Genomic DNA, 26,781 nt, shown 5'->3' with positions numbered 1-26,781 from the left:
TGGACTTCACTCAATTTTCACTTGGCATTGGGTTTGGATGTGCACTAAGCTTCATAACTTGATTCAACATATGATGAACAATGTGAGATCAATTGAATCAAGTCTCCAATGCCGATGGTACCTACAATCAATCATCCACCTTTTGATGGTACCCAAACAAGTTTGGGTCCTCTCAAGTTAGGAGCAACATACTTAGGCAATGCCTTAGTATAAGTAGCGGGATGTTTTGCAATAGCAACCATAGAGGTACCATTACCATCATTTCTAAGCACATTATTATCAACAATTGAAATATGCTTAGAAATGTCACCTAGGGGACATGAATGTACCATGTGTCCCCTTTCCCGGCATGAGTAGCACTTTCTCTTTGCTTGAGCCTTCTCTTCTTTGCTCATGTGGTGCTTCTCATTGCCATGCCTCTCATGGATTGCTTGAGCCTTCTTCTCAAGCTTGGTAGGATACTTAGAGGCAAAGTGTCCCGTACTTCCACACTTGAAGCATTTGATGTGAGCATAATCTTTCTTCTCATCTTCATTCTTGCTTATCATCTTGGCATCTTGAGTTTGCATTGGATGCCTTGCCTTTCCACCCCTTCTTGTTTTCTTCTTCTTTATCATCAAGTCACCACCATCTTCATGGTTGATCTTGATTTGCTCTTGGGGTGTCTTTTCTTGCTCAACTTGTGGCTTTGGTTGAGGCTTCACTTGTTGCTTCACCAATTGCTTGGTTGGGCATATTGAGGTAAGATGACCCTAAGTGCGGCACTTGAAGCACTTGGCATGCTTTAGCCTCTCTTCTTCTTTTATATTCTTGAGCTTCTCAATGTTAGGGCAACCATTTGCAAGGTGTCCCGCTTCATGACACCGGTAGCACATGGTGTGAGAGCTTTCTTTGTTGTAGCTTCTTCATCTTTCTTTCTTTCTTTCTTTCACCCTTTGCCATTTTCTTCTTGAAGCCAAGGCCACACTTGTCACCATAGTTTTTTTGAGTCTTCAACATATGCTCAAAGGTGACTTGAGAGTTGTAGCACCTCTCTAACTTATTGCTCAATTTCTTCACTTCATTTTTGAGCTCATTGTTCTCCTTCAAAAGATTAGTCTCACAAGACATAGAAGTAGAACAAGCATCTATTTGTGAAGAGCATGACATATCTAATAACTCATCACAAGAGGTGGATACATGCTTCTTTCCTACATCACAAGGATTAGCAATAATTTGCAATTTATCATTTGATCCATGTGATGAGCTCTCATTATTTTTAAGTTTCTTTGTAAACACTTTAATGAGAGAAGCATGTTGTTCTAATAATTCATCATGAGATGCAAGTAGTGTCTAATGATTCAATTTTAGCTCATCAAGTGAAGATTTATAAGCATTATGTAATTTCTTATGTTCTTCACAAGAGTTCTTTAGAAATGAGTTTTCATTTTCTAATTTCAATATTTTAGCTTTCTCATTTTCTAAAGACATGGTCATGCTAGCAAGTCTACTAGCAAGCTCATCATATGAATCAACATGATCAACCACATTATCATTTGTTACCTTGGTGTCACCTTGTGACATGAAGCAATGTGGTGATGTAGTTGGAGAGCTTGTAGTAGCATCTTCATCATGGCTTGAGCATGAACCATCATTACCATCAAGTGTGCATGGGGTAGCATCATCACTTGCAACACTTGTGGCATCATCATCAACCTTGTCAAGTGAACTTGTAGTAGATCAATCATCATCATCATCACTTGACCATGAGGTGGAGCAATCTTCCACAATCACCAAATTGTGGTTATGCTCAACACACTCATGCGCCTCCTTCTTTGGTTCATCCTCCTTCTTGAATTTACAATCATCCCATGTGGAGGAATCACTGTAAAAGGCTTGGAGTGCTAGCCACATATCATGAGCACTCTCCAAGTCCCACACACGTCTAAAAATATCATCATGTATAGCACACGTTAGATAATAAAGAGCACGATGATCAAGTTGTAAACAATCCTCTTGCGCTTGGGTGAGGTTATCCTTATCCAAGGCATCACGAGAAAAACCAACAACAATGATCCACCATGCCTTGGGACCCAATTCACCGAAATGATCAAGCATATGACGTTTTCACTGTGTATAGTGTGTGCCATAAAAAAGTGTGTGTCACAAACAACTTCTAGCCCAAAGTTAGCCATCCTCTCAGGTTGGTGAAGACCACAAATGAGAGACCTGGCTTTGATACCACTTGTAAGGTCAAGATGGCGGACTAGAGGGGGGGTGAATAGTCTTTTCTAAAATTAATCACGTCGGCTAACCGAAACAAGTGCGGAATTAAGACGATCGGTCTAGCCAAGACTACACCCCTCTATCTATGTTCTCTAGCACCTTTCAAAGATACTAATCAAGCAACAAAGGTGCCGGGCTAGCTAAAGCTCACCTAACCAATTCTAGGAGCAAGGTCACACAAACCTATGCCACTAGTACTTTAAGCAACAAGGGAGCTCCTACACATGCTAGTAAGCAAAAGCACAAAGCCACCTAATGCTCACTAGCAATGCTCAATAATAAGGCAACCAATGCCAAATTAGAGAGCTCAAATACTTAGCTACACAAACTAAGCAATGTGACTAACAAGGTTACACAAACCAAATTAGCCATGCAAAGGGAGCTACTTCTATGCTACACAAGCAAGAAGGTAACTAGCAAGCTACACAAGCTAACTAATCATAAAAGCAACAACACAAGCTCAATGTATATAAAAGTAATCGCAAGCTTGTGTAACGGGGATACAAACCAACGGGAAGAACAAGGTTGACACAATGATTTTTCTCCTGAGGTTCACATGTTTGCCAACATGCTAGTCCCCGTTGTGTCGACCGCTCACTTGGTGGTTCGGCGGCTAATTGGCATCACCCGCCAAGCCCGTACGTTGGGCGCCGCAAGAACCTACCCCAGAAGTGAGGGTAGCTCAATGACACGCTTTACTAAAGTTGCTCTTCGCGACTCCCGTGGGGCGAGCACAATGCCCCTCACAAGCTCTTCTCCGGAGCGCCGCACAAGCTTCTTGCGGGCTTCGACGAAGACCACCACCAAGCCATCTAGGAGGTGGCAACCTCTAAGAGTAACAAGCACCACCAGCTTGCAACTCGATCGCCTAGTGCCACTCGATGCAACCTCACGATGCAATCGCACTAGAATCGCTCACTCACACAATCGGATGATCACTATCAAGTATGTGTGAGATGGAGGGCTCCTAAACACTCTCAAGCATGGACACAAAGTCCCCTGAGGTGCTCAGCACCAGCCATGGCCAAAGGCCACTTCTATTTATAGCCCCAAGGGCTAAACTAGCCGTTACCCCTTCACTAGGCGTTTTTCGGGTCGACCGGACGCAGCACCGGACGCACCGATCGTGAATACCGGACATGTCCGGTAGCTGTCTGACCGCCACGTGTCCTACCGTTGCCTCCAACAGCTCTCTGACAAGATGATCGGACGCTCAGCATGAAACGATCGGACGCTCAGCCGCTACGTCCGGTCGAGTCCAGTAAGCCTCCAGGGCCGACCAAACGCGACAGTTAGAAACTGACCGGACGGTGAGCCTCAGTGTCCGGTCGAGTACAGTAAGCACCCACTGACGACCGGACGCGTCCGGTCACACCGGACCGGACGCTGCCAGCGTCCGATCGATAGATCTACCAAACACCGCCTTTGCTGATTCACACCGGACGCGTCCGGTGTGGCGACCAGACGTGTCCAGTCGTTGAGTACGTCGCCAAATACCGGACGTGCCCGGTCACCATACCGGACGCGTCCGGTCACTCTATAACCAGCGCGACTAACTATTTTTCAACTCTATCTTCTTCACCCTTGCTCAAATGTGCCAACCACCAAGTGTATCACCTTGTGCACATGTGTTAGCATATTTTCACAAACATTTTCAAGGGTGTTAGCCACTCAACTTGCCACGCCACTCGATCCTAGCGACGATGCAAAGTTAGATCACTCGAGTCGCACTAGATGACCGATATGCAAACAAGTTTGCCCCTCTTGATAGTACGACATCTATCCTAAACTCGGTCATAAACTTCTCTACACACCTATGACCAGTGAAATGAAATGCCCTAGGTTATACCTTTGCCTTACGCATTCCATTCCATCTCCTCCAATGTTGATGCAACACATGCACCAACATGATCAACAATGATATGATCCACTTCATATCATCACGTGATCATATTGGTTCATCGATCTTGACATCACTTGCTTTTCACCATTGCCTTCGTCCATCGACGCCAAGTCTTGCTCAAGCTTCACCGCCACGCGGTCCATCGCTCCAAAGCCTCCGACTTGCCCTTCACGCTTGCAACCGATCCATCAAGCCAAGTCTTGTCTTGATCTTCTCCACCTTGATCACATGACTCAATGTCATGTCTCATGTGCAATGAGCTCCTTTATCATCACATGTGTGAGCTTTGCAACATCTCCAAGCCATTCTCACCTTCATGGCATATGTTGTTCATACACATGTACCTGTGGACTAATTACCTGTGTATCTCACATAAACACAATTAGTCCACCTAGGTTGTCACTCAATTACCAAAACCACACAAGGACCTTTCAAATATGTCACTCTTACTCGCTCGGATTTGGCATTTGCTGTTAACAAAGTCTGTCAATATTTACACTCACCAACTACAGCACATTGGACGGTAGTTAAAAGAATTGTTAGATATCTAAAGTTCTCAGAGAATGTTGGCTTGCTGATTTGCAAGCGGTGTCCAATGGTGGTGAGCGCATTTTCAGATGCAGATTGGGCGGGCTGTAGAGATGACCGGAGATCCACAGGAGGCTTTGTTGTGTTTCTTGGATCAAATGTTATCTCATGGAGTGCTAGGAAGCAACCCACGGTGTCAAGGTCCAGCACAGAAGCCGAATACAAATCTATGACCAACGCTACAGCCGAGATGATATGGGTGGAGCAGTTGCTTGGTGAGCTTGGAGTAAAATTGAAGTCTAGACCTCGCCTCTGGTGTGATAATTTAGGGGCTATGTATTTGGCTGCGAATCCGGTGTTTCATGCCAGAGCTAAACATATAGAAATTGACTTTCATTTTGCCCGAGAGAGGATTGCAAGAAGACAAGTAGAGGTGAGGTTTATACCAACAGAAGATCAAGTTGCAGACGGCTTTACCAAGGCTCTGCCGCAAAGGAAATTTGAAGAATTCAAGAACAATCTAAATCTTGTAGAGAAGACAAGTATAGATTGAGCGGGGGTGTTAAGATATGTAACAATCTTGTAAACGTGACATGCAAGATATGTGTTCGGTTGAGATAGGATTAGTTTGTTAGATCCATATCTAGTTCAATCGAATTCCTTGTAATGCAAGTTTGTACATTGCTAACACGTATCCGTGATAAGCCAAGATAGGCAATCACGTTTGCCATATTGCTTTTCAATTGTGTCAAGCAACCAGCAGTGGAACAATAAGAGCACGACGCACGGTGAAGATAAACGCGAACGTACTTGTTGCAGGTGAAGTTTTGGCAGGCGCCCTTCCACCGGCTCGGCGGCGAGCCGAAGCCCTCGTCGGAGAAGGACGGGGAGTCCGGCCACACGCCGGTGTCGATCATGCCGACGATGACCTCCGCCTCCGTGGGCAGGCTCCGACGGGCCGTCTCGGGGGAGCCGAGGAAGTCCCATGATCTCGTGGTCTGGAGTTGGTACGTCCGGTTTGGGAAGACGGACACTACACCATCCGTACCGGACAGCTTCTGTTTCTCCTCCTCGGTCAGCCTGGCTGCGAATCCATTGATGCTCCTCGTGTAGCTGTAGATGATCCTGTCCATAGCGTCGCTGCAGCATGGCATATGTAGAAGCAGTCAGCTTTTTTGGGCACTACTGTCCATAACAGGAAGGAAATGTTTCCACGCCACCAAACAACGGGTTGTTCTAGCACCTCTCAGCAACCAGAATTTTTCTCATGTACTTATACTGTCTTATAGCTATATTTACATCATCTTATTATTATATTTACAATGATTTCTTCAGTGTAATTTATTGGATAGAGTGATATAATTTAGGTATTTATATGGATTGCAGATCCCAGAAACGTATATGTCAATTTTTTTTAAAAAATTATAAATTATTTATATAAATTAAAGATATCAGACAAATATATGTCAAATTATTTACAAATATCAAATATATCATATACAACCCCTATTAGCCCCTATCTGTCTCGTGTCCGGCCCTTCTAGTCATCAGGATCTTCTGCGCCGCTGTACGTGCCCATACACCCACTGCAACGCACCATCTGTCACAGTGGGGGCAGCGCCTGGGCGCGGGGGGGGGGGGGGGGGGGGGGGGGGGGGGCGGAAAGCGCCTGTACACAGACGTGGGGAGTAGCGCGCCTACGAGATGTGGGGTCCGTTGGCAGCGAATAAAAAAAACGGTTGTTAGAACGTCTCCAACAGCACATCCAAAACGCGGTACCTAGAAAACATGTTCCAACAGAAGACCCAAATAGAGGACGCATTTTATATACCAGCTGAACCGAAACGCAACTAAGCGTCTCGAGAGAGACAACGCAAATCTCTAGCGCCGTAGTGGTGGGCCCGCAGTGAGGCGTCGCCCGACGTGGTGTGGCCGGCTCGGCAAGGCGAGCCCACGGTAAGGAGCCGCCGGTGCTTCAAGGCGGGTCCACGGCGAATGCGGACGGCGCGGCCAGGCAAGGCTGCTGCGGGGAGCCGCCGACGCGGCGAGGAGAGGAGAGGGCGGCCGGATCTTGCAGGTGCCGCTCGCGGTGGGGACGGAGGCGGCTCGGGCGCGGCGGCTCTCACCTGCGGTGATGCTTGCCCGCGGTGGCGCTTGCGAGGCGGTGGATGAAGGGGCCGGCGCTGGGGATGCTGCCGGAGCTCACCCGCGCAAAGGGGCCGCGCGCCTTGCCGGAGTTCGCAGCTCGATGGCCGGCCGCGGGGAAGATGAAGATGGAGGAGCAAGTGGCACCGGACGGTGGAAACTGGGAGTCTTCTTTTGGGTTCGCTGTTGAAGAAGGAAGGTTTTAGGTGCGTGACCTTTTCTTTGTACGTGACTCCAACATGGAATAGGTATCGTGTTAGCGTCCTTGCTGTTGGAGACGGTCAGTGGCAAAACAACCGCATGTCGTATAGCAATTCCGTTCAGGAAAACACGGCTTTTTTTTGAGATTGAAAAACGGCTTCTTGAACAGGAAGATTATCACTGAATAACAATCGCCTGACCTGCCATCATGGAGGACCTGGTTGAGCAGCCCGTGATGAGCAGCTTTTTGGTGCAGAGAAACCACCACCTGCCAACTCTGACGGCTCATGCGGCTGATGCCCCATGTACACGATGTACACCTGCACACGTACACGTACACAATCTGGGCTCGCACACGTGGACTGTACGCACGAGTTGTGAGTGATGATCGCACGAGATCGTCTCAGGGATCGTACTGCCTTTCATCGCCATCGCTGCTGCTGACCTCTGAAACATGCAAGCTCCCGAGGAAGAAGAAGCAGGCGGTAAGCGCCTTGAAAACGGTGCCCATCCAACGTGTGTGTGCTTCCAAGTTTGGCAGCGACGCAGCGTACGTGGATCCTGGATTGGATGTGTGCACGCGCGTGTGGCTGTTTTGTATGGCAGATGCGTAGAACCGGTAGGGCTGTTGTTCCTTGGATAAATTCCACTCACACAACTCCATATAATGGAGCCGGATCTGCATATTCGCCTCGCTTCCACCGCACCATGTTTGGTGTCTTGTCTCAGTCTGACGGTGAGTTCGGGGGCACTTGAGTGGCTCATTCGCTTGGGCTAAAATTTTCACGTTTTGCTGAAATGGCATGGTCAAACAAGTTTAGCGTACCTTGCATTGGGTTTCTTATGACGGAAGTATTAATTAGCCTCACCACTTTTCTCTTCCAGGTTAGCTGATGAGTATGTGTTCGGCTATTATTGTTATACTTATACCTGTTCTAAGCAATGTGTAGCCAATTAAGCTATACAATCATAAATTTTTATTAGTCTCATCAAATCTTCTATATGTTTTTTATTTCTTCATGGCCCCCACTTTTCTATATTTTTCTCTGTCGGCACGAAATTTCGTCCCGTGCCGAGAGCATACGAGCAAGCCAGAAGGGTCCGCTCGATGGAGCTGGAGATCCGCATAGCTTCAGCGCAGGGATGGTCGATCATGCGCACTCCTCCCGAGACGTGCCAGTCAATTTGACCCTGCAATTGATAAGGAGAAAAAAGCTAATCAGTAATTTAAGACGGAACATGCCGGTGTTGCCAGACAGTCCCGAATGTGCGGCTCCGACAGCCGATATGGAAGGAAATCGACTAAATAGTCGATTCCAGCATACTCATAAAGATAAATCAATTAAAACTCATGGAAGGTAAATCGGTTATCGCTGGGGACAAATCTTGTTATTTAGACAAACATTAGTTAATGACAAGAAGATGTCAACAATGATTAGTTTATGCTAAGCCAATGACTGCAAGTAACCGAATCCCTTTTGTATAAATGAAACAGTTCATCGTCATTTAACCATTTAATAAAGATAAATCTAATGAACATATTAGATCTCATCTATCGCTATGACCAGTGGGGTATGAGACAGAATCATGCAGGCCGTAGAAACAACAATCTATTCGACGACCCTAACCTATTGCTAATATCAGTGGGGCATGAGGCAGAATCATGCAGGCCGTAATACAATAATAAGATCATGGGGGCTAACACATCTTTCAACCTATCTTTACTTCAATGGTTTCATGACGTGCACTGTTCATGAAAGCACTCGATATTGGCTAAAACAGCCGATTCAGGCATAGCGCATAGTTAAGGTCATGCCCTATCAGGAATAGATCTACCAAATGACGATCCCCACTCCACGATGCTAACAGTAGGGTGTGAGGCAGAATCATACAGGCCACGATAACGGGCCATGGAACGGTTTTCACCGGCCAATAGATCTACTCAGGATCAGACATGCCTTAACCGCATGCTATGCACGATCAAGATTGACATAAAACAGCCGATAAAACATAACTCATCATTTAATGTACATATTATATCAAATTTAGATTAACAAACGATGGGTTGAAAAAAGGATATAAGGCCGATCTAGATCAATCCCAATCGGGCGAAGTGATATTGTTGTAATTAAATAAATAATGGAAGCAATAAGCAATATCGGTAACTTAATGAATCTATCTGAAGGAACGCCACCCTTAGATAGAGCCGATAACTTGACCTTAATCTAGTTCGAGCAGTGGAGGTCGATCCGATCGATGCAGCCATAGTTGAACTAGACAAGAGACGATAACTAGCTTATACCTGAGTCGTAGTAGAGATCGACCGGATCGATGCAACCGTACGAACAGAAGTATAAGCCATGACGGTACTTACAGACAAGCAGTGGAGGTCGACCGGATCGATGCAACCGTACTTGCTGAAGAACTCGCCGACATCTACTCTACTCCTACTCCTAAGGGGTGGCCGGAGCCAAAAAAAAGTAAGTAACTTGTATTTGATTGATTGTGTGTCTTACAATACCCGGGGTATGATATTTATACCCGGAGGCTAATCATGAATCCTACTCGAGCACGACTCATTACAATCTTCGGCATAGAAGAAAACAATCCTAATTTAAGATAACTTGGACCCTAATCTTTTCCTTTTTGTAGAGTCCGATATGTAGTTTCTGTGCGCCAACCGCAGCTCATCATCGCTATCTGCTGTCGTCAACCAAAAGAGATCCGACTCCAGAGTCGTATCCGAATCAGCTGATATCGATCCTTATGCAATCGATTCTTTGATTGTCGCGAATTTCGAAGTTTCGAGTTCCCGTGCTTTTCTCTCCAAATTTTGGTGTAAACACTCTCCTCTTGTCACCTCGTGCTATCTCATTGTGTATTGGGTCATCACACCGTACAATATAGATGAGCATTTGTCGCACCCGATTTTAAGGATAAAATAGGATGCATAATCTTATGTGCACCCAAAGATCAGTCACACACATAAGCCGACAAATTATAAATAGTATCATCACAAGTGTTTATTACATCACGAATAATAATACATAGTCTTCACATAGATGTAGAGAAGTATAAAGAAACATCTCTCGCGGAAGCTCCATATCACAGGGACGTCAACTGATTGACCACAAGTCTAGTAATCCTTAGGAAAGTCGTCATTACCATAGCCATATGTTACCCATCCGGGATTTTTATCCAAATAATGAAAATAAACAAGCGTAAGTACGTGTCGTACTCAACAAGTGTAACATGGGATTCATGAGGCTCAAAAGGCTTGACACAAGTTTAGTAGCATTCACCTTTTAGTTGTCACAATTTTAGCATAAGAGTAGCAACAAGTTATTTTAATCCCATAGTAAACACATAATCAATGTAAACATGAATAATGAATAACATAAACGGATAATTTTTACACTCTGCAGAGGTTGTACACTTTCACTGTGAGTCGTGATACCCATATGCTCGGGTTTATAACTTCCAAAACACTTCCAAAGTGAGCAGGCAGGGTTCACTATGAAGCCTTTCAAAGGTTCGTCTAACAAGTTAGGGCCATTAGATCTACTTTGCAAACAGATGTAGAGCCCCCCTTTTTGATGGCACAATGATGCACAACCTATACTCAAGGGGACAGAGACCGCACTATACCTGATTCGTCAAGCCATTCTTACGCTAATAAAGGTAACCTCTAACAAGCTAGAAAAGGTCCTCATACTAAGTTAAAGCCAGAGCCATGTGGCCCTCACAACTGTACTATAAGTACCAAATGATCACTTGCAGATAAGTCCTTAGGAAAAGGAATCTGAAGCATCTAGAAAGTAGCTAAACACTTCATCCCCCTGTTTCCAAGTTGCTAAAAGTCATGTTTTAATGTTTATTGCATATACCATTAGTCAAGTTACAAGATCATGGTTTAGTTGAGCACTAGCAAAGCTACCCAATGCTTATCCCATAGGAGACAAGGTATCAGTTCAATTCTAGGGAATCCCTATCAAGGTGACACATACAAATATGAATTAAATGTATTAAAGTTAAAAGGAAATAAGGATAATCCCATTCTATACTTGCCTTGAACAAAGTGTTCCTGTTGATCCTGCTCATCAAAGTAGTACTCTTGATCATCCATGAATTGCTCACTGTCTATACTCGATAATCACAACAACATACAAGCATCCAGAAGCAATCATGCATAGCAACAAAGGCTATAGATTAGAATAGTACACCAATTAGCATAAAATCAAGTTGAAAAGTTTGTAAAACAAATCTACGTCTCGCTATGAACACATAGACGCGAAGATCACAAAAATCGAAGCTAAAACAAAGAAGTTATGAATTAAACAAGATTTCCTTTATTAAAATAATAGATTAAATCTAACCTCAAATTTTAAAAGTTAAAAAAACTTAACAGTAGGATGAACAAGTAGATTACTCAATTACGAATCTAACGCAACTTGAACGGATGAAATCAGAGTTAAAACGTGAAAGTTATGGCCTATGAAAATTAGTGGATAAACTGTAAATAGATGAAAACGTATTTTGAATCTAAACCGATAGAAAATACGCTTTTAAATAAAGAAGACGTATTTGGTAAACGCACTTTGGACTACGGGTTAGATTAGGGAATAGGAGGGGATCTCTTCTGCAAATATTCCGGCCAAACCGGTATGATTTATTTGGGAGCGTTGGATTGAATTTGGATGGCTCGGATTGGACGGGGGAGAGAGAGCGCGCCGGCGGCGAGATAGGCGGCGACGCCATTGCCGGACTCGTCCGGACCTCACCGGAGTTTGTCGATACGACGATTCCGGCCATCAACGAACACAGGAAGACCACAGGGAGAGAGAGGGGATGACGATGAACTCACCTATGAGCTTTACGAGGACAAGGGCAGACCTACGGCGGCGTGCGGCTCCACGAGGCGGACGGCGACGACGACGCTCTCAGGGTTGCGGCGGCTGGAGCAATGCTAGGGCGGCAGCTGGCGCTTTAGGGTTAGGTGAGGGCGGTGCAACGCAAGGGCTCTATTTATGAGCGGGTCATGCCTGGCGCGGCGTAGCGAAGGTGGAGACAAGCTCGATGTCCGGCTCAGACACGAGCGGAAGGTAGGAGATGACGGCGCGACTGACACGTGGACCTAGCGCGTCAGCGAGTGGCGAGAGAGTGCGGCCTGCTGGGCCGGTGGGGGAAAACGACCTGCAACAGAAGCCAAGGCGAGCTAGGCTGCTTAGGCCAAAAGCCAAGAAACGAAGAATCAAATCCTTTTTCCTATTTTTCTTAACACATTTTCAATCCAATTTAAAGTCAAATTAAATTTTTTTGCAAATTTCAATCAAACCAAAGCATCACAAAATAAATATGCAACAACTTGTATGCACATACATGTATGTAGACCTATATTTGATTTTATTTTTAACAAAGTTATTATTTTTCTAAATTTAAATGCTCATAAAATGCATAATTAAATCATTTTCTCCTATTTTCAAACCTTGCAAATTTTAGGGTGTTACAATTCTACCCCCCTTAAAATGAATCTCGTCCTCGAGATTAGGATGATACTTACTCAAAAAGCGACGGGTATGTTTTCCTCAAATCCTCATATCTTTCTGTGGGGGTATGGCCCCCAAGACATGGGCCACACCATCGGAGGTGGCCCGGCCCACAAGATCAAGGCGTGCACGGCGCTGCTCGGCGTGCACTGCAAGACATTGTATAGTACCAAATAAGCTACTTTACTTGTAACCTGTCCCACCAGACTATATAAGGAGAGGCAGGGTCCCCTAGTGGACACCAAGATACATAGATCTATCTACTACATCTCAATACAATACACCAAAGACACAGGACGTAGGGTATTACGTCGATCAGACAGCCTGAACCTGTCTAAATCGCTGTCTCTGCGCCTTGTGTCACCATCCGGTTCCTGATTACGCGCACCCCCACCGACAAATCTACCATCGCGGGTTACCCCTCGGTGGACTGCCGAGCATATACTGTCGACAGTTGGTGCGCTAGGTAGGGGTGTGCGCTTGATCCATGGCGAGCCAGATGGACCTCAAATCAACAACGCGTTCTTGTCGTCAATCTCGTGAAGATCCATGCCGATCCACGACGACGATTCATCGTTGCTACACCAGCCCCTACGACAGCAGATCTGATATCAGAATCACCTCTGAGGCCGTCTTCATCAACACCTCACCGCCCGCCAGGTGCTCGCTATGAACGCCGACCAGATAACGCCATACGTCACCGACCAGACGTTCTGTCTAAAGCTAAGTCACGTTTTAATATTCTTCTAAATATTCTCCAATCTCCGTATATCGCCATAATGTTTCTCCGAGCTGTTTTCTCCATATTTGCTCTCCAAACGATTTTCCGAACCCTCGAACAGTCACGTTGATGCTCGGACGCCTCCAGAGACGGCCCTGTCTCTGGCTCCTCCCTACACGTGCTATGGGCTCCGCGCTCTGCGTTATGGGTGGTCAGCAGCAGCTCCTTGGTCACGCCTATTCCTCCTACATGTGCACGAGCTCTGCGCTCGACGTTATGGACTATGGGCTAGCTAGGGCTGGAGACTCAGCTACACACTAACTGTTCGGGTGGTTTATATTAAACATAAATATATTTTCACGCCAACTGATCACCGAACTACATACGTCGTTTCATCACCATTGCTGATTTTTCTCCGAAGTTTATTTATTTGTGCGTCATGTACTACCCGTTCTACATGTTTGTATTGCAGGATCATTGTCCAGGTGATCGAATCACCTGGTGCTCGGGCTTCCCCACCAATCAACTGGTCGGACCGCTCGGTTCATGGACTCCGTCGTCGACCAGTTGATCGGACTGTTCGCCGCTTGTGCTTCATCGCTAGCTATGCCGGTTACTCCTCAGCGCTCGGATTCTTCGTGCTCGAGGACTAAGTGGGCACACTTCACTGCACGAACGTCACCAGCTATGCCGAGGACTCCTTGGTGCTCGAACATCGCCACCTACACCAGGGACTCCTCGGTGCTTGGTCATCGCCAGCGACGCCGGGGACTCCTCGCTCCTTGGCGCTCGGACATTGCCGCCTACGCCGGGGACTCCTCGCTGCTCATGCTCGGTCATCGCTAGCGACGCCGGGGACTCCTCGCTCCTCGGTGCTCGGTCATCGCCAGCGACACCGGGGACTCCTCGCTCCTCGGCGCTCGGACATCGCCGCCTACGCTGGGGACTCCTCGCTCCTCATGCTCGGTCATTGCCAGCGACGCCGGGGACTCCTTGCTCCTCGGTGCTCGGTCATCGCCAGCGACGCCGGGGACTCCTCGCTCCTCGGTGCTCAGTCATCGCCAGCGACGCTGGGGACTCCTCGCTCCTCGGCGCTCGGACATCACCGCCTACGTCGGGGACTCCTCACTCCTCGGTGCTCGGACATCACCGCCTACACCGAGGACTCCTTGGTGCTCGAACATCACCACCTACGCCGGGGACTCCTCGATGCTCGGTCATCGCCAACTACGCCGGGGACTCCTCGGTGCTCGGTCATCGCCAGCGATGCCGGGGACTCCTCGCTCCTCGGTGCTCGAACATCGCCAGCGACGCCGGGGACTCCTCGCTCCTCGGTGCTTGGACATCGCCGCCTACACTGGGGACTCCTCGCTCCTCGATGCTCGGTCATCACCAGCGACGCTGGGGACTCCTCACTCCTCGGTGCTCGGACATCGCCGCCTACGCTGGGGACTCCTCACTCCTCGGTGCTCAGACATCGCCGCCTACACCGGGGACTCCTCAGTGCTCGGTCATCGCCGACGACGCTGGGGACTCCTCGGTGCTCGGACATCGCCAGCAATGCCGGGGACTGCTCGCTCCTCGGTGCTCGGTTATCGCCAGCGACGTCGGGGGCTCCTCGCTCCTCGGTGATCGGTCATCGCCAGCGACGCTGAGGATTCCTCGCTCCTCGGTGCTCGGACATCGCCAGCGACACCGGGGACTCCTCGCTCCTCGGCGCTCGGACATCGCCGCCTATGCCGGGGACTCCTCGCTCCTCAATGCTCGGTCATCGCCAACGACGCCGGGGACTCCTCGCTCCTCGGTGCTTGGACATCACCAGCTTCGTCGAGGATTCCTCGGTGCTCGGACATTGCCGCCTACGTCGGGGACTCCTCGCTCCTCGGTGCTCACACCTCGCCAGCTTCGTCAGGGATTCCTCGGTGCTCGGACATCGCCGCCTACGCCGGGAATTCCTCGATGCTCGGTCATCGCCAACTACGTCGGGGACTCCTCGGTGCTTGGATCTTGCTATGTCTCATCGGTGTGCTATCAAGCTGCTCCATGCTGTTCGGATTAGGGTGCTGATCTTGGGCAGCGCGTCTGGGGTCTTGATACGCGCATGTCAGACGACGTCGGCAAGCTTTCTTTTTCTTTGACCCTGCTACAAGATTCATTCTTCATCTTTCAGCAGGCTTGAGGACTAAGTGGGCACACTTCACCTTGCGGTAAATGTGCTTGTTCTCATCTCGAGGCTACGCCCGGGGACTAGCTACCTGCTCGGCTGGTCTTCTACTTTCTGACCCTGGCACCACATGACTACGTCATCTACTGTCAGGCTCGGGGACTAGCTGTGGGGGTATGGCCCCCAAGACATGGGCCGCACCATCGGAGGTGGCCCGGCCCACAAGATCAAGGCGTGCACGGCGCTGCTCGGCGTGCACCGCAAGACATTGTATAGTACCAAATAGGCTACTTTACTTGTAACCTTGTCCCTCCAAACTATATAAGGAGATGCAGGGGTCCCCTAGTGGACACCAAGATACATAGATCTATCTACTACATCTCAATACAATACACCAAAGACACAGGACGTAGGGTATTACGTCGATCAGACGGCCTGAACCTATCTAAATCGCTGTCTCTGCGCCTTGTGTCACCATCCGATTCCTGATTACGCGCACCCCGATCGACAAATCTACCATCGCGGGATACCCCTCGGTGGACTGCTGAGCATATACTGTCGACACTTTCTCAAGTAGCCTCGTCTTCTGTATACCGATTCCACTGAACCTTACACATCTTTATAATCCGGCTTCTCATAACCCTTTCTACTGTCTCCAAAATCTTTACCGGATATTCCTCATATGTAAGATCTTCCTTAACTGTAAGCTCCTCTAACGGTATCTACTCCTCTGGTACATGCAAACACTTCTTTAATTGAGACATATGGAATACATCATGTACAACTGATAAACTCTCAGGCAATTCCAACTGATAAGCTACTTCTCCACGTCTCTCTAAGATCTTGAAAGGCCCAATATACCTTGGTGCTAACTTTCCTTTCATGTTAAACCTTCTCACACTTCTCATTGGTGACACCTTCAGGTAAACATAATCTTCTATTTCGAAAACCAATTCTCTTCTTCTAATGTTGGCATAACTCTTCTGTCGAGACTGCCACTCTCGAGTTATCCCTAATCACCCTTACTTGCTCTTCCGCGTCTCTTAAAACATCCGGTCCGAATACTTTAGTTTCTCCCATTTGATTCCAAAACAACGGGGTTCTACACTTTCGTCCATACAAAGCTTCGAAAGGTGTCATATTGAGACTCTTTTGATAATTGTTGTTATACGAGAACTCTGCATAAGGCAAACTATTGTCCCAACTTGTACCTTACTGCAATGCACAAGCTCTCAACATATCCCCTAAAATCTGATTAGTTCCCTCGGTTTGTCCATCTGTCTGAGGATGATATGTTGTACTAAAATTCAACTTTGTTCTCAACGAACTATGTACTTGTTGCAAAAAATGAGATATAAATTGAGTACCCCGATCAGACACAATTTTCATGGGAACTCCATATAGACACACTATCTTCTCCATATATAATTGGGCCAACTTCGGTCCATTATAAGTAGTCTTGACCGGTATAAAGTTTACAACTTTAGTTAATCGATCCACTATCACCCATATTGAATCATAACTTCCCTGAGTGTGTGGTAACCCAACAATAAAATCTATACCAACTTTTTCCCACTTCCACTCAGGTATCTTCATTGGTTGTAATAATTCTGCAGGTCTTTGATGTTCAGCTTTGACTCTCTGGCATGTATCACATAAAGCAACATATTCAGCCACATCCCTCTTAAGTCCATACCACCAATACTTCTCCTTCAAATCCAAGTATATCTTGGTACTCCCGGGATAAATAGAGTAAGAAGACTCATGTGCCTCACGAAGAATTGCATCTCGTATAGCCTTATTCTCAGGCACATATAGTATTTTTGCAAACCAAAGAGTTCCATTATCATCCATGTGGAAACCTGGTGCCTTACTAATCATTATGTTCTCCGCTATCTTCTTTAACCTCTTATCCTGTAACTGACCCTTGCGTATCTCTAACTCTAATGTAGGCTCTATCACCAACTCTACAACATTAGTGACAAAACCCAAGTTTAGTTGCTTAAGTTCAGCACACAACTCACTTGCCATAGACATCACTTGCACTTCATTGGCATAACTCTTCCTGCTAAGAGCATCGGCAACAACGTTCGCCTTTCCAGGATGATAGTGTACTTCCAGATCGTAATCCTTAATCAACTCTAACCATCAACGCTGTCTCATATTCAGATCTGTCTGAGTGAAAATGTACTTCAAACTTTTATGATCAGTATAGATATTATTCTTATGTCCGATAAGATGGTGCCTCCATATTTTCAGAGCATGAACCACTACTGCTAACTCCAATCATGAGTAGGATATATAGTTTAGCTCATGCTTTCTCAACTGTTGGGATGCATAAGCCACTACTCTTCCTTCTTCCGAGACCTTGTTGAGCAGCCCGTGATGAGCAGCTTACCAGCCAACTCTGACGACGGCTCATGCGGCTGATGCCCCATGTACACGATGTACACCTGCACACGTACATACGGTACACAGTACTCCATCAGGCCTCAGCTCGCTCTATGCACAGTCACGTACTGTACACACGAGGTCTCAGGGACTGACCTGCTGCGACCGTTCATCGCCATCGCTGCCGACCTCTGAAGCATGCAAGCTGCCGAGGAAGAAGAAGAAGCAGACGGCAACAGCGAAAAGGGCGAGCGCCTTGAACACGGTGCCCATATTCCAAGTTTGCCAGCGTATGGTATGCACTTGGATCCTGGATTCAGTGCTGGATGTGCACGCGCGTCTGGCCTTTTTTGTATGGCAGATGCGTAGAACCAGTCGTGCGGTTCCTCTCGGATATATAATAAATAAATCCACTTATACAACTCCATATAATGGATCTTGATCTGCATATCCACCTCGATTCCACCACACCATGTTTGGTGCCTTGTCTCATTGTCTGAGTTTGACGGTGAATTCGGGGACACTTGAGTGGATCATTCGCTTGGTTTAAGATTTCTACGTTTTCATGAAATGGCAGGGTCAAACAAATCTTTTTTTTTTGAAAGATCCGGAACATAGCCGGCATATATTAATAAGAAGATGGGAGAATTACATGCGCAAGCAGCGCTAACAGCTCACAGACTGTCAAGTTGGGCAAACAAATCTAGCATACCTTGCATTGGGTTTCTTATGACAAAATTACTAGTCTCACCACTTTTCTCTTCCAAGTTTGCTGATGTGTGCGGCTATTAGTCGATTGTTATATACTTTCTGTTCTAAGCAAAGTGTAGCCGATTAAGTTATACAATCATAAATTTTTATTAGTCTCATCCAATTGTCTATATGTTTTTTTTTTAATTTCTTCATGGCCTCCACTTTTCTATATTTTTCTCTCCTCCTGTCACCTCATGCATGCCCATACTGCCATGCATCAGCAAAAGCTGTAGTTTCTCCATCCAAAAAGAATGTAAATCTCGAAAATTCTTAAATTTGACCAAGTTTGTAGAAGATATTATCAATATTAGACTTCCAATTAAATTTATTATAAAAATATATCACATGATTAATCTCATGATACATGGTTCACATCATAAACATCAATACTTTTTTATAAGCATTTGGTCAAAATTAAGAATGTTTGACTCCTCGGGATATGAGATTTACTACATTCTCCGTGGGACAAAGATAGTAGAATCGTATTAGCATGCGTGTTGCGCTGGTCGATGCATGCAGTGTCGAGCTGGCTTATACCTCACCTTTCTTCTCTCTTTCATGCCATCCAAAGTGTTGACTTGCAAAATATATAGATGCATCTTCTACATATCATAATCCCAAATCACATAAACCCTACTAGCAGCCTTTTTGCCCTTTTCTCCAGAGCTAAAAAACTAATAAACGATATATCATTACGCCTCAGCACACACGGTGAATATTATTACGGCACCAGGAGCCCGAGATATTTCGTGGAAAGTACGGCTTGCATTGCTTCCGGACAGGGCGCTCTCAGCTGGACGCTTAGCCCCTGCGTTGTTTCCTGCACAAGGCTACGGAGCAAGCAATGCGCGCTGCAATGAATAGCTGATGCACCGGCTGCCCTCATCCTATCGCAGCTGATGCACACGCATATATATATATATGCGCTGCCGCGCTGTGCACCACGCTTCCAACACGATTTGCCTTAAAAAAAAAGAGAGAGAAGAAGCTTCCAACACGTAGGATGATGCCTCGTGCCAGAACACTGCTGCTTCTGCTCCTCGTCGTCACTGTCTTCGCGGCGAGCTTGGGCGCCTCTGAATCCATTGGCGATGGAAGCCAGGTCAGACGGATCATCTATCCATCAGCATGCATTGGATATAGCATGCTGCTTGTATCATATGTTGGTTGTGTCTTGTGTTCTTTTCTATCCAGGAAATTTATAGCATCTGTTTGATCGTGATAAGCAGGTCTACATCGTGTACCTGGGGCATCTACCGGCCGGCACGGATGCGCCAGAACCTGAAGGTTTCTCTGCTATAGAATTTGCTCATCACGACCTGTTAAATCAGGTCCTCGACGATGGCAGGTGGAAAACTCTATTTTTTACCACAGAGTAGCAATCCAGGCCTCTGTTCTTATTTGGCCAGGCTATTAGTTGTCAAAGAAACGGATATGAGTGTCCCAATGGATTCGAAGAGCCAATTAATGTTGGCTTCGAAAACGAAAGAAAACATAGAAAAACATTATCTTTATACAAGAGCCAATGCATTTTTGTCTTTTGCAGCTCTGCATCAGACAGGATTCTCCGTAGCTACAAGAGAAGCTTAAATGGCTTTGCCGCCAAGCTAAGCAAAGAAGAGGCACATAAACTGTCTGGTTTGTGACAATTAACATGCTCTTCTTTTCAGTCATTTTCTTTTGTGATTGTGGACTGAGGTTTATTTGTGACCTATGTCATAAGGACGTAGAGACATCAATGCAAGATGAAGGGATAGCTGGATGAACCCAAACATATATATCAACTTTTAATTGATATTCCTCGCAAAAAATAAAAACTTTTAATTGATATATCAATGGTATGAATTGTAAAGCAAGCATCTCTCTTCTACTTTTTTCCTTGTTACCCTTAGGCATGAATGGCGTTGTCTCAGTTTTTCCAAGTAGGACCCTCGATCTTTTGACCACAAGATCCTGGGACTTCTTGGGCTTCCCTCAAACGCCCATTGAAGAGCTACCACTAGAGGGAGACGTCATCATCGGTATGCTCGACACCGGTACATGGCCTGACTCGCCATCCTTCTCTGACGAGGGCTTTGGCCCACCACCGAGTAGGTGGAAGGGTACATGCCATAACTTCACGTGCAACAAGTATGAATGACCTTTTCCTCTTTCACTTCTATATTTCTCAGGTGCCTGAATTTTAAGATGATTTTAGACAACATTCTTGTACAACCAACTATAGTAGAAGTAAATTGTTACTTTTATGATTTGTTATTTAACTTTGTATTAAAATATATTAATTTTTTGTCCTTATCTGACTACATAAACAATTGTAAATTGTTAATTCTCTTTGTTCCCATACATGTAAGATTTTTGTAGCTTCATAGTCTTGTCTAATGTATTTTTTATTCTTAGAACAAAAAAATACAGATTAGGCCTACATAAATTGCAACGAAATGAAGTTGCAATTTAGTATAAAATATATAAAATAACCACGCAAAACTAAAATTTAGACACCTAAATTTTAGCTTTCCTTTCTTTTTAGTGTCTAGCGAGATCAAATAAGTTGTTTGAGACATCCCTTATTTGTTAGTTATTTTTCTCGTTCTCGCAAAAAATTATCAATAGAACGGTTCAATTGAAGCAAAGGAAAACCGCCTAACAAAGTAGTACAGGGCCTCAACTTTTATCTCGTCCAAAGGCCCAAACCATGACACAGACTCACGGGTCAATTATGGCTTGACATGCAGTAAAATCATCGGAGCACGTGCCTACCACGGAGGATCCAGCAGCTCTGGCCTGTCGCCACTGGACGATGACGGCCACGGCAGTCACACGGCGTCCACAGCGGCCGGGCGTGAGGTGGCCAACGTTAGCTTCTACGGCTTGGCCGCTGGCACAGCTCGCGGCGCGGTGCCCGGTGCCAGGCTCGCCATCTACAAGGTGTGCTGCCGCGAGGCCGACATCCTCGCGGGATTCGACGATGCCATCGCTGACGGCGTGGACGTGATCTCCATCTCCATCGGGAGCTCCGTCCCATTTGAGTACTTCAGCGACGTGATAGCCATCGGCGCCTTCCACGCCATGAGGCGTGGGGTGCTCACGTCCGCGGCGGCCGGGAACTCAGGGCTCGTGGGCTTAACCGTTTGCAACGTCGCGCCATGGATGCTGTCTGTGGCAGCGAGCAGCATCGACCGTCAATTCATCGACAGGATTGTTCTTGGGAATGGCAATACCATAGTGGTCAGCGCTGAACCCTAACTTTTCATACTATGTACTTATATTTTTTTCACAGAAATCAGAGTCCGAATGAAAAGGTCAACCATTACAACTGTTTTGTTCTGTTGCAGGGAGCCTCCATTAACACCTTTTCAACGATAACAAATGCTCAACTTGCATTCCCTGCCAACGGGTAAGACGATGACAATGACATACATACATACTAGTGTCATGGTGGGTGTGAGTGCAAGACTGTCTATATTATATATATATATAGTGTTTATGATTTTTTTGCTATAATAATGTAGGTCCTGTGATGCAACCGACCTTGTTGGAGGTCCTTACAAAGGCAAGATCGTCCTCTGCCCACCCCAGAAAGGCCCTCTGATCGGCGCCACAGGTGCTCTCTTGGCCGGTGCAGCAGGTGTCGTCTTAGTCACCCGCGAGCCCGACGTGGCTTCCACTCCGCCTCTCCCCGGTCTCATGGTAACTCAGGACAAGTTCGACCAAATCATGGCGTATGTCAACAGCACTAGGTGAGCTCAATGACCATTGCTAGATTGCCAGATCGATGATGAACTACCCTATATATCCCAGTTCGTGTTCAGTTGTCTGAAGTCTGAACATAGTCCGGGTCTGTTGTGCAGTGATCCTGTGGGTACCATAGACCGCACCGTGACTACGGGCAATCCACAAGCTCCAGTGGCCGCCTCCTTCTCTTCTCCAGGCCCCAACTTGGTCACCCCTTCGATCTTGAAGGTGCCTGATCGATAATGTTCACGAACATCTTCCATCATTTCATGGAAATGTCGCGCTTAAAATGTGTTCTCTACAACGTTCAAATGTGTACAGCCTGATCTATCTGCGCCGGGGGTCGACATTATTGCCTCATGGTCACCGCTGTCGTCACCCTCGGGCAATCCGAACGACACGAGGAAGGTTCAGTACAACATCATCTCCGGCACATCCATGGCGTGCCCGCACGCGAGCGGAGCCGCCGCGTACGTCAAGTCACTCCACCGTGACTGGTCGCCAGCGATGATCATGTCAGCTCTCATCACGACCGGTATGGTGTATTCCATGACATCAAAGACCCATTCCGTCTTAGATAGAGTTCTATGTCATTTTCACTAAGCTGATCTGTTCATCTCGATCCGTAAACAACTTGCAATATCACAATCCATGGTGCTCATCGTCATGCAGCCACTCCGATGGACACTCCGGCCAACTCCAACACCAGCGCGCTCAAGTACGGCGCCGGGCAGCTCAACCCGGCAAAGGCGCACGACCCAGGACTCGTGTACGACGCATCGGAGAGCGACTACGTGGCTATGCTGTGCGCGCAGGGGTACAACGCCACGCAGCTCGCTCTCATCACCGGCTCCAACACCACGGCCTGCAGCAATGGCTCGACGTCCACCTCTCCCAGAGACCTCAACTACCCGACAATGGCGGCCCGTGTGGAGCCAGGGAAGAACTTCACCGTGGTCTTCCCGCGGACCGTAACCAACGTCGGGACCGCAAGCGCTGTGTACGACCTCAGGTTCGTGTTTCCTGACGAGGCGGCCAATGTCCTCACTGCTGAAGTTTCACCGAGCGAGCTAGAGTTCAGCGAGCAGAACCAGAAGGTCTCGTTCACCGTGACTGTGTCCGGCGTGGCGCTGGAGGACGGCAAGGTCTACTCTTTCACCGTCGTGTGGTACAACGACGAACATAAGGTGAGCAGCCCAGTGGTGGTGTACGCAATGACGGACTCCCAGTCCCAGCTGGCAAACGGGCGGTTCAGACAGTGAGGGAGGTATGGTTCAACAAAATGAGTTTGTCTAGCCAACAACGGGTTGCTTTAGCCCCTTTCAATAACTGATTTTTTTTTCATGCACTTACATTGTTTTATAGCTATATTTATATCGCTTTTATACTATATTTATAATGATTTCTTCAGTGTAATTTATCGGACAGAGTGATGTAATTTGAAATAACACAAATTTATGCCAATTGTTTCAAAACAATTTACAATTTATTTCTATGGATTCCAGAGAGAAATGTCAAATTATTCACAAATTTCAAAAAAAAAAACTTCCGTTGCAACCAGAACCAGACTCTGTGATCCTATCTGTGCGCTCATGGCGATCGGCGTTCGCGGGGGACGACTGCGCCGAGAGCGCGACGTCCATCGAGGACCTGCCCGCGGACGTCCTGGTGCTCATGCTACGCCGCCTCGACGGTGTGTCGCTGGCCGCGCTCGGCTGTTCGTGCGCCGCCTTCCACGACCTCGCCATCGACCCGGCCACCTGGCGCGAGCTCTGCCTCGCGCTCTGGCCCTCGCTCCGCGACGTGCCCCCGTGTTGAGATGCTGACGCGAAGGCCCACCATTTCCGCCTGCCGTAGGGTTCCCCATGGCCGGACGCCTACTACCTCCACTACTGGAGGCGCGCTCTTTGCCGAGGGCCCAAGGCACTCGGCAAAGGCCCAAAAGCCCTCGGCAAAGGCTTTGCCGAGTGCCGCCCTCGGAAAAAAAAATTAACGGCAAAGAGGCTCTTTGCCGAGGGCCATTTGTCGGGCACTCGACAAAGCCTTTTCCGAGTGCCAACGGCGGCACTCGGCAAAGAAAAACAGCCGTCAACGGCGCTGCTCCGTTGACGGCGCCTTTGCCGAGTGCCGACAGTTAGGGCACTCGGCAAAACTATTTTTTAATTTTTTTTTTCAAAAGCTCTTTGCCGAGTGCCGCCCCAACTTGGCACTCGGCAAAGATTGTCTACAACGTTCAAATGTGTACAGCCTGATCTATCTGCGCCGGGGGTCGACATTATTGCCTCATGGTCACCGCTGTCGTCACCCTCGGGCAATCCGAACGACACGAGGAAGGTTCAGTACAACATCATCTCCGGCACATCCATGGCGTGCCCGCACGCGAGCGGAGCCGCCGCGTACGTCAAGTCACTCCACCGTGACTGGTCGCCAGCGATGATCATGTCAGCTCTCATCACGACCGGTATGGTGTATTCCATGACATCAAAGATCCATTCCGTCTTAGATAGAGTTCTATGTCATTTTCACTAAGCTGATCTGTTCATCTCGATCCGTAAACAACTTGCAATATCACAATCCATGGTGCTCATCGTCATGCAGCCACTCCGATGGACACTCCGGCCAACTCCAACACCAGCGCGCTCAAGTACGGCGCCGGGCAGCTCAACCCGGCAAAGGCGCACGACCCAGGACTCGTGTACGACGCATCGGAGAGCGACTACGTGGCTATGCTGTGCGCGCAGGGGTACAACGCCACGCAGCTCGCTCTCATCACCGGCTCCAACACCACGGCCTGCAGCAATGGCTCGACGTCCACCTCTCCCAGAGACCTCAACTACCCGACAATGGCGGCCCGTGTGGAGCCAGGGAAGAACTTCACCGTGGTCTTCCCGCGGACCGTAACCAACGTCGGGACCGCAAGCGCTGTGTACGACCTCAGGTTCGTGTTTCCTGACGAGGCGGCCAATGTCCTCACTGCTGAAGTTTCACCGAGCGAGCTAGAGTTCAGCGAGCAGAACCAGAAGGTCTCGTTCACCGTGACTGTGTCCGGCGTGGCGCTGGAGGACGGCAAGGTCTACTCTTTCACCGTCGTGTGGTACAACGACGAACATAAGGTGAGCAGCCCAGTGGTGGTGTACACAATGACGGACTCCCAGTCCCAGCTGGCAAACGGGCGGTTCAGACAGTGAGGGAGGTATGGTTCAACAAAATGAGTTTGTCTAGCCAACAACGGGTTGCTTTAGCCCCTTTCAATAACTGATTTTTTTTTTCATGCACTTACATTGTTTTATAGCTATATTTATACCGCTTTTATACTATATTTATAACGATTTCTTTAGTGTAATTTATTGGACAGAGTGATGTAATTTGAAATAATACAAATTTATGCCAATTGTTTCAAAACAATTTACAATTTATTTCTATGGATTCCAGAGAGAAATGTCAAATTATTCACAAATTTCAAAAAAAAAAACTTCCGTTGCAACCAGAACCAGACTCTGTGATCCTATCCGTGCGCTCATGGCGATCGGCGTTCGCGGGGGACGACTGCGCCGAGAGCGCGACGTCCATCGAGGACCTGCCCGCGGACGTCCTGGTGCTCATGCTACGCCGCCTCGACGGTGTGTCGCTGGCCGCGCTCGGCTGTTCGTGCGCCGCCTTCCACGACCTCGCCATCGACCCGGCCACCTGGCGCGAGCTCTGCCTCGCGCTCTGGCCCTCGCTCTGCGACGTGCCCCCGTGTTGAGATGCTGACGCGAAGGCCCACCATTTCCGCCTGTCGTAGGGTTCCCCATGGCCGGACGCCTACTACCTCCACTACTGGAGGCGCCCTCTTTGCCGAGGGCCCAAGGCACTCGGCAAAGGCCCAAAAGCCCTCGGCAAAGGCTTTGCCGAGTGCCGCCCTCGGCAAAGAGCCCTCGGAAAAAAATTTAACGGCAAAGAGGCTCTTTACCGAGGGCCATTTGTCGGGCACTCGGCAAAGCCTTTTCCGAGTGCCAACGGCGGCACTCGGCAAAGAAAAACAGCCGTCAACGGCGCTGCTCCGTTGACGGCGCCTTTGCCGAGTGCCGACAGTTAGGGCACTCGGCAAAGCCATTTTTAATTTTTTTTTCAAAAGCTCTTTGCCGAGTGCCGCCCCAACTTGGCACTCGGCAAAGATTGTTTGCTTTTTTTTTTAAAAAAAATCTTTGCCGAGTGCAATGTCCTGGCAGTCGGCAAAAGTTTCCCAGCTTTGCCGAGTGCCATGACCATTGCACTCGGCAAATCAACCGAAATTGCAATATTTTTTTGTTTTTTGCATTGGTGTGACACAAACAGTTCAAATATATATCACATGTCACATGTATATCACAAACATCACAATAATCACATATATATCACAACGAAATCATTTTCACACATTATATCACAACCACAACTCAAATAACAACAT

General features: G+C 47.6%; 1 protein-coding gene and 1 pseudogene across 1 annotated transcript; one reads left to right on the top strand and one right to left on the bottom strand.

The window, feature by feature from the left end:
- LOC136543591 (subtilisin-like protease SBT4.3) overlaps positions 1-7,727 on the bottom strand; it is a 39,564-nt pseudogene extending 31,837 nt beyond the window's left edge.
- An 11,893-nt stretch (positions 7,728-19,620) lies between these two features.
- Positions 19,621-24,167, top strand: LOC136543590 (subtilisin-like protease SBT4.3). The gene is made up of 11 exons (XM_066535988.1): positions 19,621-19,719; positions 19,847-19,965; positions 20,164-20,255; positions 20,510-20,747; positions 21,350-21,842; positions 21,950-22,011; positions 22,127-22,354; positions 22,466-22,577; positions 22,671-22,884; positions 23,022-23,607; positions 23,855-24,167. The coding sequence occupies exons 1-11, from the start codon at positions 19,621-19,623 to the stop codon at positions 24,165-24,167; spliced, it is 2,556 nt and encodes an 851-aa protein (XP_066392085.1).
- The last annotated feature ends 2,614 nt before the right edge of the window (positions 24,168-26,781 follow it).

The sequence above is a fragment of the Miscanthus floridulus genome, chromosome 3 (genome assembly GCF_019320115.1).
Source record: "Miscanthus floridulus cultivar M001 chromosome 3, ASM1932011v1, whole genome shotgun sequence".
NCBI lineage: Eukaryota > Viridiplantae > Streptophyta > Magnoliopsida > Poales > Poaceae > Miscanthus > Miscanthus floridulus.
The sequence above is the reverse complement of the archived record's forward strand: the minus strand, read 5'-3'. Positions and strand labels throughout refer to the sequence as shown.